The 19517-nt window shown below is 35.0% G+C and overlaps 1 protein-coding gene across 1 annotated transcript; it reads right to left on the minus strand.

The window, feature by feature from the left end:
- Positions 1-2288: 2288 nt before the first annotated feature.
- Positions 2289-19246, minus strand: LOC120475374 (N-acylneuraminate cytidylyltransferase B). The gene is made up of 11 exons (XM_089127952.1): positions 19156-19246; positions 18907-19035; positions 12944-13077; positions 6779-6994; positions 6345-6487; positions 5475-5630; positions 5223-5356; positions 3759-3853; positions 3514-3685; positions 2869-3034; positions 2289-2574 (listed from the first exon to the last, which is right to left on the minus strand). The coding sequence occupies exons 4-11, from the start codon at positions 6988-6990 to the stop codon at positions 2360-2362; spliced, it is 1293 nt and encodes a 430-aa protein (XP_088984078.1). The 5' UTR covers positions 6991-6994; positions 12944-13077; positions 18907-19035; positions 19156-19246; the 3' UTR covers positions 2289-2359.
- Between the last annotated feature and the right edge of the window lie 271 nt (positions 19247-19517).

Genomic DNA, 19517 nt, shown 5'->3' on the forward strand with positions numbered 1-19517 from the left:
TATCTTGAGGCCACGAGTTAGTATCTTTTGAGGCCACGAGTCTTGAGGCCACGAGTTAGTATCTTGGGGCCACAAGTTACTGTCTTGAGGCCACGAGTTAGTATCTTGAGACCACGAGTTACTATCTTGAGGCCACGAGTTAGTATCTTGAGACCACGAGTTACTATCTTGAGGCCACGAGTTAGTATCTTGAGGCCACGAGTTAGTATCTTGAGGCCACGAGTTAGTATCTTGAGGCCACGAGTTACTATCTTGAGGCCACGAGTTACTGTCTTGAGGCCACGAGTTACTATCTTAAGGCCACGAGTTAGTACCTTGAGGCCACGAGTTACTATCTTGAGGCCACGAGTTAGTATCTTGAGGCCACGAGTTAGTATCTTGAGGCCACGAGTTAGTATCTTGAGGCCACGAGTTACTATCTTGAGGCCACGAGTTACTGTCTTGAGGCCACGAGTTACTATCTTGAGGCCACGAGTTACTGTCTTGAGGCCACGAGTTACTATCTTAAGGCCACGAGTTAGTATCTTGAGGCCACGAGTTACTATCTTGAGGCCACGAGTTACTATCTTAAGGCCACGAGTTAGTATCTTGAGGCCACAAGTTACTATCTTGAGGCCACGAGTTACTGTCTTGAGGCCACGAGTTACTATCTTAAGGCCACGAGTTAGTATCTTGAGGCCACGAGTTACTGTCTTGAGGCCACGAGTTAGTATCTTGAGGCCACGAGTTAGTATCTTGAGGCCACGAGTTAGTATCTTGAGGCCACGAGTTAGTATCTTGAGGCCACGAGTTACTATCTTAAGGCCACGAGTTACTATCTTAAGGCCACGAGTTAGTATCTTGAGGCCACAAGTTACGATCTTGAGGGCACGAGTTGCTATCTTAATTTTTTTTTTTTTTTTGCCAAAGTGGGACTAGGGGGGCTTCGTAATTTTTCGTAGTGGAAGCTTTAAGATAATAATCATGTAAGGCCTGCGGCCTGACATATAATTGTCAGAAATGGAAAAGTTCGTTGAATATCTAAAAATCTTTTTAAAAACGTTTCAATTCCTGTTTTTTGTTAGAGTAGTGCTATCATACTTGATTAACTTTCCTAGCTCGCTCAAATTCAAGGACAAAAAAAAATGGAATAACATATTTTTATTCAGAGGCCCAAACTGAGCAAAAATATTTAATGAGGAGCAGCCGTTGTTAACAATATGGTCAAAAAACAATATGAAATTCTGATCTACTAACAATTACAAAAGGTACTAGTGTCTAATAAATAGCTAGTATCAATTTGTAGCACTTGTCTGGATAATTTAGAAGACTTTTTTATCTTACTTTTTGTCTGTTTTGTACGGAGCCCCTCTAGTCCCACTTTGGTAAAAAAAATTAATTATAACTATCTTGTGGCCTCAAGATAGTAACTCGTGGCCTCAAGATAGTAACTCGTGGCCACAAGATAGTAACTCGTGGCCACAAGATAGTAACTCGTGGCCTCAAGATACTAACTCGTGGCCTCAAGATACTAACTCGTGGCCACAAGATAGTAACTCGTGGCCACAAGATACTAACTCGTGGCCACAAGATAGTAACTCGTGGCCACAAGATAGTAACTCGTGGCCACAAGATAGTAACTCGTGGCCTCAAGATAGTAACTCGTGGCCTCAAGATAGTAACTCGTGGCCACAAGATAGTAACTCGTGGCCTCAAGATAGTAACTCGTGGCCTCAAGATACTAACTCGTGGCCACAAGATAGTAACTCGTGGCCTCAAGATAGTAACTCGTGGCCACAAGATACTAACTCGTGGCCACAAGATAGTAACTCGTGGCCACAAGATAGTAACTCGTGGCCTCAAGATACTAACTCGTGGCCTCACGATAGTAACTCGTGGCCACAAGATAGTAACTCGTGGCCTCAAGATAGTAACTCGTGGCCACAAGATACTAACTCGTGGCCTCAAGATAGTAACTCGTGGCCACAAGATAGTAACTCGTGGCCTCAAGATAGAGTTAGTATCTTGAGGCCACGAGTTACTATCTTGTGGCCACGAGTTACTATCTTGAGGCCACGAGTTACTATCTTGAGGCCACAAGATAGTTATAATTAATTTTTTTTACTAAAGTGGGACTAGAGGGGCTCCGTAGTTTTGTTTTATTTTATTAATATTAAAAACCCATCAAATCTCCACTTGAGTCCTCGCTCCTTTCACCACCACCACACCTGACAGGATTGGCAATAACTAAAAGAACATTGCATTTCAATTGAAGGAACTAGTAAATACACACTCAGGTTACATGCATTCAAATTACATCCTGTGTCATGTTATAACAGCAACATAAACTGATTGTTTAAAATCGAAACTGGAATAGGCTTTAAAAATGAGCCCTGTCAATATGATCCTGGTTGACGTGCGACGAGCTCTTTTTCTTCAGCATCAGAATGTACTCTGCAAACTCTCGAACGGCTCCGTGGCCGGCGGGTCTCTGACAGGTGTATTTCGCTGCGATGAGATCTCCCACAGGTGCGTCACATGGGACGGCATTCAACCCCACCTGAGACAGGATCTCTACGTCTTCAGCTTCTGAACCTGTGAGAGAAAGCCTCACCTCAATGAATAATTTGATTATTTTGCATGTGGTTCCAGGTTCTGTTCGGTTCTGTTGACATAAACTGAATCAACACTAAACTGAGTTGAATAATGACAAAAGAATTTGAAGCAGTCTCATATTTGAAGTCTTCCTCACTGACTCTGGTATTTTCCTGTTTATTACTGTGGAGCTGCTTTGAAACAATCTGTTTTGCATATAAAGTGCTATATAAATAAATTAAACTTGACATGCTTAAAACTGGATTAGCTGGGTTTTTAAAATGACACTCTTACCCATGAAGGCCACTTCATCCCAGCGCAGCTTCCTCTTTTCCATCAGCCGCTTCACATCAAGCCCTTTCTGCTGGTCTACAATCCCGAGGACACATCCGACCCGCTGGGACACTTTCTCCAGGAGAGCCCTGGACAGCAGCTCGTTCACGCTGGATATGAGGATCACCTGATGAAAGTTAGGAAACATCAAATCAAAATGATCCATTTACTTTCTTAATACATGTTCTTCTGCTCTTAATGTTGCATGCTATTGACAATAATAAAGTGGTTTGTGAATGGCCATAGGTGCAGCTACTCTATAAAAAGGGAAATTAACAGAAGCTGTGGTTGCCAGAATTCTCTTTTCTTTTTACAGTGTATGGTATCCAATTTATGCATATAAAAATCACTGATCCAAATAGGTGAATGGAAACATACTACTGTAAATTATAAGATGATTTTGTTATGTTTTTACATCCAAAGTCTGTACATTTGACAATATTTTAATGTAAAATTATACTTAAAATGTCCTGTTATATTTACAGTTTTTTACTATAGTAAGGGAACTTCCCATTAATAAATGAGGTGTTTATTTACCATAGTATTTTTACAGTATTTTACTGCTAAAATAATTTTATGTCCCATTATCAGCCAACACAACTGTACCTCTATATCTTCTCTCTTTAGCATCTGTACGCCTGCCACGTCTCGAGCATTAATGGCCACAAGATCCTCTCCAGAAACCGACGTGTATATCTGACTGCTGGTCAAACATCCAGACACTTTACACAGAAACAGCCTGACCGCCGCTTTCTCCTCTCGGCCGAAGTAGCCAAACCTGCAGAAACGGCCAGCATTTATATATGCATTATTGTGTTTTTGCCACAAACAGAGTTTGATGAAATAGCCACCTCAGAACTCTCTGCTCAGCCACAGGCCAGTCGATGTCCACGTCGATGTCAACGCTGTGCTCCGGCAGCATTTCATAGTACGCGATCTTGCCCAGCTAAATCACACAGAACAGATCAAAATAACTGATGCCAAGCGTTTGAGATCATGAGCTCTTATGGAGAGGTTTCAAACATGCACATTTTTTGCTTCCTAAAATGAGATAAAGTAACAATTTTTTGACAACAGTTTGTAACAAATTAATTGAATTGTGTTCAATCAACCCTATTATATTTTAGACTGATGTGTACTTAATTCATTTGTGTTAAAACTGCATTGTTTACAACTAACTGTGGAGTTCCCAGCAAGCTTTACAAGAGAGTACATTTAAGGATTAAGTGTTATTTTATGTGTTTTTCAGTAAAGGGAAACATGTTGTTAATGTTCGTGTTTAATGGACAACATAGCTGTTGGACATTTAACATAGCTGTTGGACATTTAGAGGATTTTTAAAAAATGTTGCGGTCACTTATAATTAATTTACCAATTACATTTTTTTATTTTAAGTTTGACAAGCAAAAAAAGTAATTTAAAAAAATGAATCAATGTCATTTTGCCACGCTCTCCCCTATTTGTTGGATGTATATCCTGCCTTCAATTAAATTGAGTTTGTCTAATGAGTTATTTTTTTTTGAGTTTGGGACATTCTTGAAAATGTTGAGTTCACTTTGTTTTTCTCTCATAAAAGGTGATGGGAAGTATTTATGAACATCTTGACATTTGCCTTTTGAACTTTATTTTAGTTTGTTTCACAAATTAAGGACTGGTTGTGATATCAGTGATTATTTAATATTTTTTCTAAAATGGTGTCAAATTCATCTAAAAATACTTACCTCTGTTCAAACAAAATTAACAAATTGCAAATAAAATAAAATAAAATTGTAAATCTCAAAGAAAATCTTAAATGCGAACATTAAAACATTGTATAATGTGAACACTGAAAAAAAACAAACCTTTAAACACACACTTTTTTGGTGCCTTTTCTTACCCAGAACTTAGAAACACTTTTTATTTCAACATTTCTGAAAAATTTTTCTTTTACTTTTTGAATTTTCAATGATATTAATCCTCAACACATCAATGACAAAAAATATTGTATATTATTCATTGTTTATTTAGATTTTTTTCCCATTTGGATTTTGGATTAACTTTAACCTCGGACAAAATATATAAAAAAATAAATTAAATAACTTCAAATCTCATAAGTGGTGTACCAGAAGAAAGGGTAAGGAGCATTTCGGGGACTTGAAAAAAATGTCTAAAACAATATAGATTCAGCCTATTTTAAATGATCAAATAGTTCATTTTTAATTATTTTAATATTTGCATTACCTAACTGTGCTATAAAATTTAGCCTTTTATTTAAATATTTTTCATGACTAAGAAGTCAAGGAACAGGTTTTTCACCATATTTTGAAAACTCCCACCTGTGTAAGGCCGTTTTCCAGGTCCTTTCTCTTATAAAAGTAGAAAGAGCCATTTTCATAGAGTTCCCCAGGCCAGTCTTGGCGTCGAGGTCTGTGCGCCACATCGATGTTCGGCGAAGTCGGATTCTTACCCACTAATTACAACGAAAGATAGTGAAGAACATATTGAAGGAAGCAGGAAAGTAGTTCCATCTATAGGCTACTACCTGTCACTAAACAATTGTTTCCTTATGGGAGTTTGTGATACTGTACCTTTCTTGTCCACCTCTTCCCACCGAAACTGGTGTCTGCGCACCACTGAAAACACATAGTCATACCCCTGTCCCGTGATCATCTGTAGGGCTTCTCTGATATGATGAGGGTGCAGACATGGAGACGTAGCCTGAATATGACAGACGATGTCCACCTCTAAAACACAGAGACAAAACAAATGACAAATACAATAAAGATGGAGGCCTTTTTGGCATATAAACAGATTTGGTAACACTTTGCAATAAGGTTTCAATAATTAACATGAACTAAGAATGAACAATATACTTTTACAGCATTTATTGATATTGGTTAATGCACTGTAAACTAACATTTATTATCTAACATTAACAAAAATTGTTAAAAAATGTAGGTAACACTTTATTTTGCAGTGTCCTTGTTACATGTTAGATGTTCCTAGTAATAACTAAATTATGCATAATTACATGCAACTAACCCTACAACAAACCTAATTCTAACCCTAACCCTTTAGTCAGTGCATTTTCAGCTTACTAAAAATATTTACAGTGACAAAAAATTATTAAAAGTACATAAGTTCAAATTAATAATGCAATGCTTAACAGCAAGGTTTTTTACACACACACACACACACACACACACACACACACACACACACACACACACACACACACACACACACACACTTTTATCTCCTACATTCCTCAGTTCAAAACACATCCAGGAAAATGATAGCATAGGCTAAATGACAAAACATTATTTTAATCTCATAAAAGGCTCTACAAGTCATAGGCTAGGCCTACTTGCAATGCAAAACCTCAAAATATGTCAGCAAGTTCTCAATTTTTAGGTATAAAATAAAAATAAGATGATGATGATGAAGGAATGTCTCACCGGGTCTCAGTCGGATGAACTCCTGGATAGTCTCCAGAGAGCTGGAATAATCGTTGGAAACTTCAGGACTGCGACGATGAACTTTCGCACCCCAGACTTTTGCGACCCGCTCAATTTCATCATGATCTGTGGAAACCCACACGCTGACACACATAGTGACATCAGTCATTAAAAAAAAAAAAAAAAATTACTTACAAAAGACAAATTAAGACTAAAAGCCATATTTTAATAGCCTACTAAATGCGTAAATAGACGTGCGGCCAATAGCCTATTTCATTTACTTCCCAGTTCAATTTGGTTTAATAGCCTACAAAATAATGAAAAGTATAATGAAAAACAATAACAGCAAAACGCATTAAAGCGATACTATTAAAACAGTAAGGCCGGATTCACATATAGCGCCTAAAAACGCGAAAAAGCTCAAATATATTTGCCTGTCAACGACTCCTGAGTCCAAGGCGGCTCTCAGGACCCATCCGATGAGAGGAACACCGGCCAGATTCTTGATGTTCTTCAGAGGGATTCCTTTACTGCCACCCCGGGCCAGAATCAGAACCGCCCGGTGAGGGAGTCCAGAGGACGGGGAACCGACACCCGAGCTCACCTGAGCCTGTGGCTGAGCCTGAGCGCACCTGTGGCTCTCCATCGCCCTGAGAAGCACTGTGAGGGATTGAGAAGTGAGATAGCCTATACGGGATGCAGACTGGCAATAGCCTAATAATAGTTGTATATATTCACTAGATTGTTTGATTATTTAATTTATATTTATATTAATTTTATATGCTAAACGATCAGAGTCGTTACAGCGCTTGATGTAAAACGAGAAATAGTCTTCATCTGCCATATATTCATCACTCCAGTGCTATTTCACATATCTCGTATCACTCCGCGATCTTTAACTTAAAGCGGACACGTTGATACGTACAACATGTCTTGTGTTTTAAAACTGTCGTCAGATTAAACATACCATTAATAGATGTATAGAAGTTGAAGACTATCAGATAAAGCAAAAGAAAAAAAAGGAAAGAAAACATCGCTAGGAATTTAGGAAACAAACCTGTAGCAAACCTGACACAAAAAGCGGAATGAGAGCGAACTTATTATATAAGACAAGTAACTTGTATAATAATCAACATTGTTACTAAATCTATTTTACTTGCCTAGTTAATTAATAATAATAATAGTTTAAACTAATATTGTAGCCTAATTGTTGCAGTGTTGGGATGGACTATTTTTCGTAGCGGAAGCTTTAAGATAATAATCATGTAACGCCTGCGGCCTGACATGTAATTATCAGAAATGGAAAAGTTAGTTGATTATCTAAAAATCATTTAAAAAACGTTTCAATATATTATCGATATGGTCAAAAAACAATATGAAATTCTGATCTACCCATCTATCTTTTAAGAGAAGGACATAATTTGTTTAATTTATATTTTCCTCTCTCACCACACGAGAGCAGCAGTGTCACAGTTTTCGCTTAATCAAAACAGAACAGTGTTTATGTGCTTGAAATAAAACTGATTTATATAATCAATTAACTGTGCTTTTGCCCTATTATTTTACTGAATTTCCTTAAATTGTGAGTACCATTTTACTTTGACAAGTTATTCATATAGTTATTAACACATTAAGTTCTTGCTTTGCATGTTCACAAGGTTTACAAAGTGCCCTATAGATGCATGCACAAATAACAGATGCAAATGTTTAATTATGAATCCCATCACACATATTTTGCACACTTTTGTTCAATATGTAAATCAATAACAACAGGTTTAAGTAAAAGTAATAGCCATACTCTCAGAAAACACAGAATTGTAATTCTGCTAGTTTTAGTTATTGACTGAATAAAGGATGCTTTTCTTCAAGAGGAGATCTTCACTCCCTCATCACATCAGGGCTGTTTCTGATGGGAAAGAGGATCAGTGTCAGGCCATGGCCTTCACACTCTCCTCTGATGTAAACTTCAGGTAACACCAGCTTTGTTTTTATCTATCAGACTCTATCACAACAAGTGTTTGCCGTCCATTCTCTCTCCCTCTCCAAACACTTTTGTCGCAAAACCAATCAGTTCCTCACGGTGGTTCGTGATCAGATAGCGCCAAGCAATTTATTTAGAGCAAACTGTCCGCCACACATTTCAGTGCTACGCCCTTCAGTTCCATGAAAGCAATTTATTAGCTGCCAACACAAGAGAATCAGTAGCTTTTAAGAGGTAAAGGAAGATGTGAATCTTCTTATGGCCACAGATTTAATATCCGCCATGACGTATAGGAGCAGATGATGGGGTGAGTCCACACTAGACCTTTCTGACACAATACGTTGCAAGATATAGGCTTCACTTGCAATGGAGATGCAACATTTCCTGCCAACGTTTTTCAGCTGTGACAAAAAATTGTGACAGTCCTCTTTTCTAAAGGACAAAAGATAAACACACCCTCTGTGGAAGGCACAGGACACCTTTTTGTATCTAAAAACTGCAACTTGCATTGAATTGCATTGCATAAAATAATAAATAAAATAAAAAATTAAATTAAATTATTAAAAAGAAAATTTAAATAAAAAAAAATAATGAATAGAAAAAATAATACTATTAAATAAAATGAAAGTAAATGAAAAATAAAATAAATTAAAAAAATAAAAATTAAATGTAAATGTAAATGCTGCATAGGCTACCACACAATTGAGGGACACAGTCAATGGACCAAATTTAGACGCAACTTTGAACACTTATTTGTATCTACACTAATAGTTTCATACAAATAAAAAAAAAAAAAAAAAACTAGACTCCAAAATATGAGCAAGATCTCCAAAATATGATCTCCTCTGGTCTTATGATCTATCATTGTCGCTCAAATCTCCAACTTTTATAAAATGCAGACAGAACTCTCAAATACAATCAACAAATCTGTCAAAGTCACAATGTCAGATCTGCAGCAACAGAACAGCATTCAGCGAGAATAGAAATTCATGTTGAATTTACGTCTGATTATTTGGATTCGAACGTGCAAAAATCATAACTCAACCTCATTTCAGAAAATACCTCTGCACTCCTTCCTAATATTTCATTTTTTCGAGTTTTCCGTTTAGTCTCAGGATACTTCATATTGGTTATTTTCTCAGATTGGATGATAAATGATATGTTCTGTTAAAAGATTTGATAGTGATTTTTTTTCTAGCAGACGCACATATGTATATCAGTCAAGACGTTTTGTATAAGTGCCATCTGAGTGACACCGAATTTAGCTGAACAAACATCTCTGTGGGGAAGTTTCCAGAGCTTTGGTGGTGGGCGAGAAACTGTGAGAAATTTGTATTGTGAGACACCAGTTGCTAAGGCACTCGGGAAGAGTCGACATCCATCTGTGTGGATGTGTATTTATATCACACATGAATAATTTGCTGAAAGAGAAGGAAACGGAGAGATTTCTGAAGCACTGGACTGTCGAATTAGCATATGTGTGTCAAAATATAAAACATTTAATAAACTCATTCCGCCAGCACTTTTATGAAGAATACCAGAAGCGAGATGTAGAAATATAATTAGGAGAAACTATAATAAAAGTCGATTTTAAGAGGTGGGCATAAACAAAAATATACAGAAACAGTGGTACAGTTACAGTAAAGCCATTTGTTCAGCTTTTAAAATGTGAACAATTGCAGACTCGCATGAACGCTTAATGGTGGTTGAACACCAAATTTTGGATCAGCCACACCATGACCTCTGACCCCTGTGATGTCATTTAATTAGGATCGATAATAGGTCACCCGTTAATTTTGATTATGTGTTTGCTAACCTCAGGGTCACCCCAAACAAATATAGATTTCTCTATTGACTAATATAATACAATGAAAAATACATTAAAATGTGTCAATAAAAAAATATATAACACCTAAAAAATTACAAAATAAAAAAGTAAAAAATAAAATTATAATAATAAAAGTCGATTTTAAGAGGTAGGCATAAACAAAAATAAACTTATATAATACATGTATAATTAAAAATACATTAAAATGTGTCAATAAAAAAAATAGATTTTACAAATATATAACACCTAAAAAATTATAATAAAAAAGTAAAAAGTAAAATTATAATAATAAAAGTCCATTTTAAGAGGTAGGCATAAACAAAAATAAACTTATATAATACATGTATAATTCAAAATATATTAAAACGTGTCAATAAAAAAAATAATTAGATTTTACAAATATATAACACCTAAAAAAAATTATAATAAAAAGTAAAATTATAATAATAAAAGCCGATTTTAAGAGGTAAGAGGTAGGCATAAACAAAAATAAACTTATATAATACATATATAATTCAAAATACATTAAAATGTGTCAATAAAAAAATAAATAGACTTTACAAATATATAACACCTAAAAAATTCAAATTAAAAAGTAAAATTATAATAGTGAAAGCCGATTTTAAGAGGTAGGCATAAACAAAAATAAACTTATATAATACATATATAATTAAAAATACATTAAAATGTGTCAAAATAGATTTTACAAATATATAACACCCAAAAAAATATAATAAAAAAGTAAAAAGTAAAATTATAATAATAAAAGTCCATTTTAAGAAGTAGGCATAAACAAAAATAAACTTATATAATACATATATAATTCAAAATACATTAAAACGTGTCAATAAAAAAATAAATAGATTTAACAAATATATAACACCTAAAAAATTATAATAAAAAAGTAAAATTATAATAATAAAAGCCGATTTTAAGAGGTAGGCATAAACAAAAATAAACTTATATAATACATATATAATTCAAAATACATTAAAACGTGTCAATAAAAAAATAAATACATTTTACAAATATATAACACCTAAAAAAAATTATAATAAAAAGTAAAAAGTAAAATTATAATAAAAAACTGAAAAAAAGATTAGCTTGCAGAATCCCCAAATTAATGTTGAATCAACATAAATGAATTATAAATTTGATATAGAATTTTGTTTAATGCAATCTTTTCACCAAGTACTTTGAAGGCCAGTAACACAGATATCAACATCACACAGATACCTTTATTAAATACCTGTATAATAATAGTAAACAAAAAAAATAAAAATAAAAGTTTGAATATCAAATCATCATATTAGAATAATTTCTTCTATTTATAATTTCATAATTTATCATGTGACACTGAAGACTGGAGTAATGATGCTGAAAATCCAGCTTTAAATCACAGCAATAAAATTACATTTTAAAATTTATTCATATGGAAAAAAAAATATTCCATATTCCAGTATGGAAAATTGTAAATATTTTTACTGTAGTTTTTAATCAAATAAATGCGTCTTTTGTGAGGAGAAAAGAAACATTGAAACCTTATTTGTACATTAAAACTACAAAGTATGTTATTACATTTTACAACAAATACATGATGTATATAAAACTTGAATAATAAAAGTAATGTGTATATCCTCATCAACACACTGATACCATTATAAAATACATATTTTTTCCAATTCCTTGGATAAAATTAGCAATTTACTTATTCATCATTATATTTAAAAAGTCATAATGTTTAACATATAACTGTTTAATAAAATGTTCAATCTTGTGTATATTGACCAATTATATTTTCGGTCCAAAAGTACACAGATTGATCTGGAGGCCTCAGATCACGCTTGTGTTTAATTGGACTGGGGTTTCGGTTTGCTCTGGGGCCGAACTGGCAAATGCATCCCGCCGATGAGTCCAAGTCAACAATAACACAAAATGACATTTGCCAGCGTGGATCCTGTTACCAAGACTTTCAGTGACAGAAGAAGACAAAGGTGTTGTTGTTTTTAATCATGTTGAAGACGCTCTAGTCCTCTCGTTAGTAACAGAACAGGCGGAGTGAGCTCTCAGGAGAAACTGCTTGTGAATGAACACTAGCCAGCGGAGTCGCACTTTATTTCACAGTCCAGTTCCACATGTGCATACTATGAACATATTACTGGGTAATAACTAGATACTATCCCTGAACCTACACCTAAACCTAACCTAACCCGCATGTAGTTACCTTATTACCCAGTACATTCTTAGGTAAGCACACTGTAAGTACTAGTACTGTAAAATAAAGTGCAACCGAAGGACAAAAACATCCTCTCAGCATGGTCAAAAGGCCATAAATAGATAAAAATAATAACTCTAATAATCTAAAGAACCATTTTCCATCATAAAGAACCTTTTGTAGAATGGAAAGATTGTTAAAGGTGCCAATAAAGAACCTGGTCCCACTTTATATCAGGTGTCTTCAACTACTATACAGTAGCCCATGTTCTAACATTGAAATTGATTCAATGCACTTAGCATGTTTGTAAAATGTACTTATATTTTAAAAAATATTGCTAATACATCGATATATACAGTTTGTCCTTACCCTTTGCCACTTCAATAGCAGCAAAGGTGTGTTGCAATACAACATCAACACAATAACATTGTATTTATTTTTTGATGTAAGTAGCCTATTAGTTAAGGACACCAAATATAAAGTGTGACCAAGAAGCTTTATTTTTTCTAAGAGAGAATATAATCACAAGCCACCTCTAGAGCTTCCGAAGAGAGTCACACACTGTGCTCACGTACCAAAATCTGACACACACTCCGTGGCCTTTTTTCAGAGGATCCCAAAAATCCAGCAACCATGACTCAGGCGGCAAAGGAGGATTTCCAGTTATTAAGGGCAGATGTGCTGTTCTGGCAGGCGTGGGTTTTCATGGCTGGGAAAAAGAAAACTGCAGATTAATACTTTAAATTTCACATCAAAAATCTATTCACACACGTCTGGCTAATCAAAACTCTGGATCTGAAGCCGCTTGTCCTGCAGATCTGGTGTTTATTCGAGCAGAACCGCACGGCAGCGTTCAGATCTGGCTTTTTAATCCTGTTACAGAGACAGACGGCGAGAAGAGACACAATCCAGAGATGTCCATCTCCTCCTCTCACAGCCTTCCATTGAGTTCTGATGGCTGAAGGCTTCGCTCGCTCGTTTATGCAGATTTTCTTCGCTCTGCCTCTGTATTGTTGGTGTCCAAGATTGAAACCTGTTCCTCATCTCTACCTCATAGCCATCCATTTAGCCATCTATACATCATATATATCCACCCATATATCAATCCATATATCCATCTATATATCCATCCATATATCCAACTATACATTCATCTATATATCCATCCATATATCCATCTATACATCATCTATATATCCATCTATACATCCATCCATAAATCCATCCATACATTCATCTATATATCCATCCATATATCCATCTATACATTCATCTATATATCCATCCACATATCCATCTATACATCATCTATATATCCACCCATTTATCCATCCATATATCCATCTATACATCCATCCATATATCCATCTATATATCCATCCATATATGCATCTATACATAATCTATATCTCCACCCATATATCCATCCATATATCCATCTATACATCCATCCATATATCCATCTATATATCCATCCATATATGCATCTATACATTCATCTATACATCCATCTATACATCATCTATATATCCACCCATATATCCATCCATATATCCATCTATACATCCATCCATATATCCATCTATACATCCATCCATATATGCATCTATACATAATCTATATATCCACCCATATATCCATCCATATATCCATCTATACATCCATCCATATATCCATCTATATATCCATCCATATATCCATCTATACATTCATCTATATATCAATCCATATATCCATCTATACATCATCTATATATCCACCCATATATCCATCCATATATCCATCTCTATCTATCTATACATCCAACTATATATCCATCCATATATCCATCTATATATCCATCTATACATCCATCTATATATCCATCCATCTATCCATCTATACATCCAACTACTGTATATATCCATCCATATATCCAACTATATATCCATCTATACATCCAACTATATATCCATCCATATGTCCATCTATATATATCTAGCTATACATCAAACTACATATCCATCCATATATCCATCTATATATCCATCCATATATCCATCTATATATCCATCTATATATCCAACTATATATCCATCCATATATCCATCCATATATCCATCTATACATCCAACTATATATCCATCCATATATCCATGTATATATATCTATCTATAGATCCATCCATAAATCCATCCATATATCCAGCTATATATCCATCTATACATCCAACTATATATACATCCATATATCCATCTATATATCCATCCAGCTCATCACTGTCACTTTTTACCCAGCCATCCAATCGTGGAGGAGGGATGGGACAAATAACACACCGACCAACTGTCAACATTCAAACTGCTGCGGATATTCTGTATCATAGCAATGAAACGTCTCAACGGAAAAAACGCTGCGCTGCCAAGCGCCCAATGACTGCGTCTTCAGCAGAGCATCTAGGGTTTTCAGCTGGCTAAAAATGCTTTGGTGGACACACGGCCTAACATTTGAATGCAGTGTTTGAATCAAATCCATAGTCAAGGCTGTAGCATTTTGACCTTCTTGACCTGTGTGCTAAAGCAATGCTAATGTTACTGAATAAACAATGAATATTGAATTTCAAAAAGTCTTTGAATAAAGTTCAAGCTCAAAGTTGCTTTCTCAAGGTTTTGGCTCAAAAAAATATGCCAAAAATCCCTTGACTTTAAAGTCTTTAATGTCTCAGGTGTTTCTCTACACATACAGTAAATTACTTTTTTTTTCACAAGAAAATTATTTTAGTATCACAGTTTTTTTTATTTACTGCTGATTGAGATTACAAGAAATAAAACAGTATTAATGCATGGCCTCTTTAACTTAAAGTAACTGAATTCATTCATTTTCTTTAGGGAAAAACTTTACTAACATAAAAAAAACAACAATGAGCTCCAAAGATATTAAAATGCATCATACAAGCTGTTTAGAAGTTTATGGTCGGTAACATTTCTTATTATTATATGTTGAAAACAGCGCTTCATATTTTTGTAGAAACCGTGATATATCTTTATTTTCAGGGTTCTTCTATGAGTAGAAACTTGAGTAGAAAGAAATCGAAATCTTTTGTGACATTATAAATGTCTTCAGAGTCAATTACATTATTTGAATGTGTGCTGAATAAAGTATTAAACAAAATCTCACATTTTAGAAGCTATTACTCACTGAGATTTCAACTTTTAATTCAACCCACAGTCAAGAAATGTTGTTACCAGAGGATTGCAATTAAGTTTCCAAAGTCCTCACTGTACTCCATGTACAAGTAAAGGCACCACTGGTTTTCACACAATAGCCGTCTGCTAGTTATATCAGCTGAGATAAAGCTGTTGTTATTATCAAATCTATTCGTGACGGTGCGACACATGAGTGATGTGGCAGCGCGAGTGCGACCCGCTTGCGCACCTCTTAAGATAATGAGCTCTGGGAATTCACATGATTCTGATTAACCACAGTCCACAGCACAGCAGATGCTTGATCAAAGACTCACTCCAGCCAATCACAGGGCGGCAAGCCTGCCCTCAGCCAATCAGAGCCTTCCACAGAACATGTATTCCAAGGCAGAGATTCTCCTGAGACACTCTGGCCCTAATTAAAGCCCAAATCAATTTGACTGTTTTTTTTTTTAATTACCCAGAAAGCTTGTATTTATGCTTTGTTAATTCACGTGTTTTATCGTTTAAATCACAATTGAGACAATGTGAAGAGGAGCAATATAAAATTCCTCTTGACATCTGACCCACTCCTGTCAAGTCAAGCCATATCTTCAACCTCATTTATAAATAGAGAGGAGATTAGACACCAGTGCCATTAGAAACCAACCACATTAAAACTTCTGACAGCTGAGCGCTTTGACTGCACCTCCACAATGACCATCTCAACAACTGTGTGATTTATTTTGGTCATTTCAAACCCTGAAAGACTGAAATGGTATTTTCTTGTAAAACATACTTCAATAATCCAATAATTATTAGGATTTTTTACATTGTTCAACAATACATTTTTTCCAGACGGTGAATTTTAAAAAACTGACAACTGAAATAAAGATGAAATAAAATTATTTAATAAATATTAGAAAAGAATACTGCATTGTTAACAAACTAAAATAAGTCAAAATACTACTAAAAATTACATGAAAATAAATTGATGCCAAATACACATTATAGAAAAATTAAAAAGCACAAAACTTAAACTAAAGTACTGAAAATAAAAACTAAAAATTTAAAAAAGCTAATATATATATATATATATATATATATATGTGTGTGTGTGTGTGTGTGTGTGTATAGTGTATATAAATACTAAAAAAAAAATTAAAATTAAAATTAAAAATAAAAAACAAATAGCTGAGTGAATGGATATACGCATGTCCTGTTATTAAACTTTTAACTTATACCAATGATCTGATAACGGTTTTCATGTCATGGCATAACCAATAAAAGGCAAATAATAAGTTAATATTATTCTATATTTTGTCTAAATAAATGAAAAATAAAACTTTAAAAACTACAAATCAGTCATTAAACCAGAAAAAATAAATAAAATAAAATGTAATTCCCAACATGAACGAAAACTATAATAGTGGTATATTCAAATCACCCGTTTTACACAATAATATTATAATATTTATAACATTAACTACAACAAAATTGCGATAAATGGTGTTTTCTTTCTTTCTTAAATAATTAGCTTCAATAGCTTGTAGAGTGTTTAACTATTTTTTCAAAAGGGTATAGCTTGATAGTAGTCAAACCACTTTAAAATGATTAGTAACTTGTGGTTCGGCATGCCAGTTTCAAAGTAGCTCTGAGCCGGAGAATCAGCCATGATTTCAGATGAACTATATCAAAAAGGCAGCTCTTATTTTCTTTTAGGACAGAGCTGAAGCTTAACAGATAAAAGGCCATTGTGCTGTAGAGCTCAGGTTTATGCAGCTGTTCTCCGGAAAGATCAAGTCGAGCGCAGCACAGAGCACTAATGCCCCTCAGATGGGCCACCGGACACACAGGGAAGCCACTGCTGTGCACCACTGACTCCAAACACTGGAATTCACCGGATTTTACGGTCAAAACAACATTGGAATGACATTCGCAAGACATATTGCGGTATTTCAGAGGATATTCAGCATAAAATAATCATGGGTAGTACTTGACTTCAGTCTTCAGACTTCAGAAATCAGTTTTGACATTGATGGAAAAATCTGCGATATCATTGGTTGATACAAATGTTCCCCATTTATGCAGCTTTTCACTAGCCTGGGAAACGTCAGACCCATCGACATTGAGACGTGGGATCCACGTTCATTTTCTCGTATTTATGGCGTGGTTTTTGAATGCCCAGAGCCGTTTTTTGGGTGCTACGAATTTCTTTCAAATGCGCCTGTACGTAGCCAATCGTTTCAATTATACCAGATGACATATAGAGCGAACGAAATTAGACGAGGAAGATGATTTGCATTCTAAACCACTTATACAGTATGCGTTTTTCATTTTCGTCAGCCTAAAAATTCGTCTCGCAGAAACCTTGCACACTGAGTCCGATGCGTATTTATTAAACCTTTGCGGGGAAAAAAAACGCACAAAAATACAAAATGGATTCGTCAAGCAGTGAGGATGATTTTGTTGCCCTCTCTCTTATTGAAAAGAGAAGAAAGAGAAAATATTGGGTCCATCCAATCCTGAAATTGCGCTGAGGAAGGAGTCGCGAATATATCCCGAGGTAGTCAAAATATTTTTATATATTTTTTTATAAAATATCTGTATATTTTTTGAAGTCCATCAAAGTGCATCCATCCATGATAAAACTGCTCCACGGGCTTCGGGGTTCAATAATGAAGCAAATAATGAAGCAAAGCAATGCGTTCGTGTGAGAAAAATATCCATATTTAAAACTTCGACTAGAATAACTAGCTTCTAGCTTCTTTTCGGTCTTTGATAGGGAATTAGGAAAAGTTTTGTACAACACATCTGTTTTATTATAATGGAAACTACTTGAACGCGTGTCATAATTACAATTTCCAAACTCATGAGTGGGAACTTTGGAGGACTTAACGGCTGTATTGATTGGATCTGCAGAAAGGGAAAAATCATTTCAAAGGTGTATTTTTCATGAGAAAGTTATTACATTTTGATAAAAGATAATGAAACCCATCTTCTTTTCCTCTTTAGAAAAAAAGTGCACTGATGAATCATGCACAATAAGACCTGGAGAGTTTCAATTTCATGTCATTTTTAGACACCTCCAACATTATATTCTAAATATTAAAAAAAATATTCAATACCACCATATTTCAGAGAAAAAAAAAACACCACAGTTTGAGTTCAAAAAAAACAAAATGATTTGAAATAGTGGCCATTTTATTAAAAAAATATATTTTGGTGAAACCCATCATGAAGTGTAAATCCATTAATGAGATCTCATGTGTTACCTTGGCGAATCTTTTAAAAAGCGCACCGGAATAATTCATTTCCCTGCTGTAGTTTCTGTAGATCTCACTATGTGTTTCACAGACTGAAGCAGAAGGAAAACTCACCTTTTACCAAAGATGGAGAAGAAAATTGGTCCCATGTCTCATACTTTATTAGGTTTTCACGTCCTTAGCAATGAACGGAGGTCAGCGGATGCTTGAACGCCAGGTTAGAGCTGGATTGACAGCATGGCTCTGGAGAAAACATGGTAACAGGAAATGGTGAATGTAGTGAGGTGGAAACCACATAAACACTCACACACAAACGTCTCCCACACAGCCTGTGGGATAACCAGACAAAGCTGTCTGACTAACCTAAATTGATGCACTCCTCTCTTCGGGGCGTCCTGTCAGTCTCGCCTAGATGTTCACTCGATGAGTTTCAGGAAAAAGTGCATCATCTTCAAACTCCTGTAAGCACAGAACTGAATTCACCCCATAAAGCTCTGTTACTGAAGCAGTATCTCTGAATGGAGTGAGTATTTTAAAGCTTTACAAGATGACACAAAGGCTTCTTATGTTGCCTTATATTGGTGGATGAGTATAATTATATCACTGCCCTGCCAAAAAAAGAGTCTGTGATTGGATCATTATTGCAGTGATTGTTATATGTTTGGTTCTTCTAATCCTAACTGATGGAGTGTGTACCTTTTCATCTCTTAAACAACCATGTAGGA

Source organism: Pimephales promelas, chromosome 25 (assembly GCF_988280905.1).
Source record: "Pimephales promelas chromosome 25, fPimPro1.hap1.1, whole genome shotgun sequence".
Lineage (NCBI taxonomy): Eukaryota > Metazoa > Chordata > Actinopteri > Cypriniformes > Leuciscidae > Pimephales > Pimephales promelas.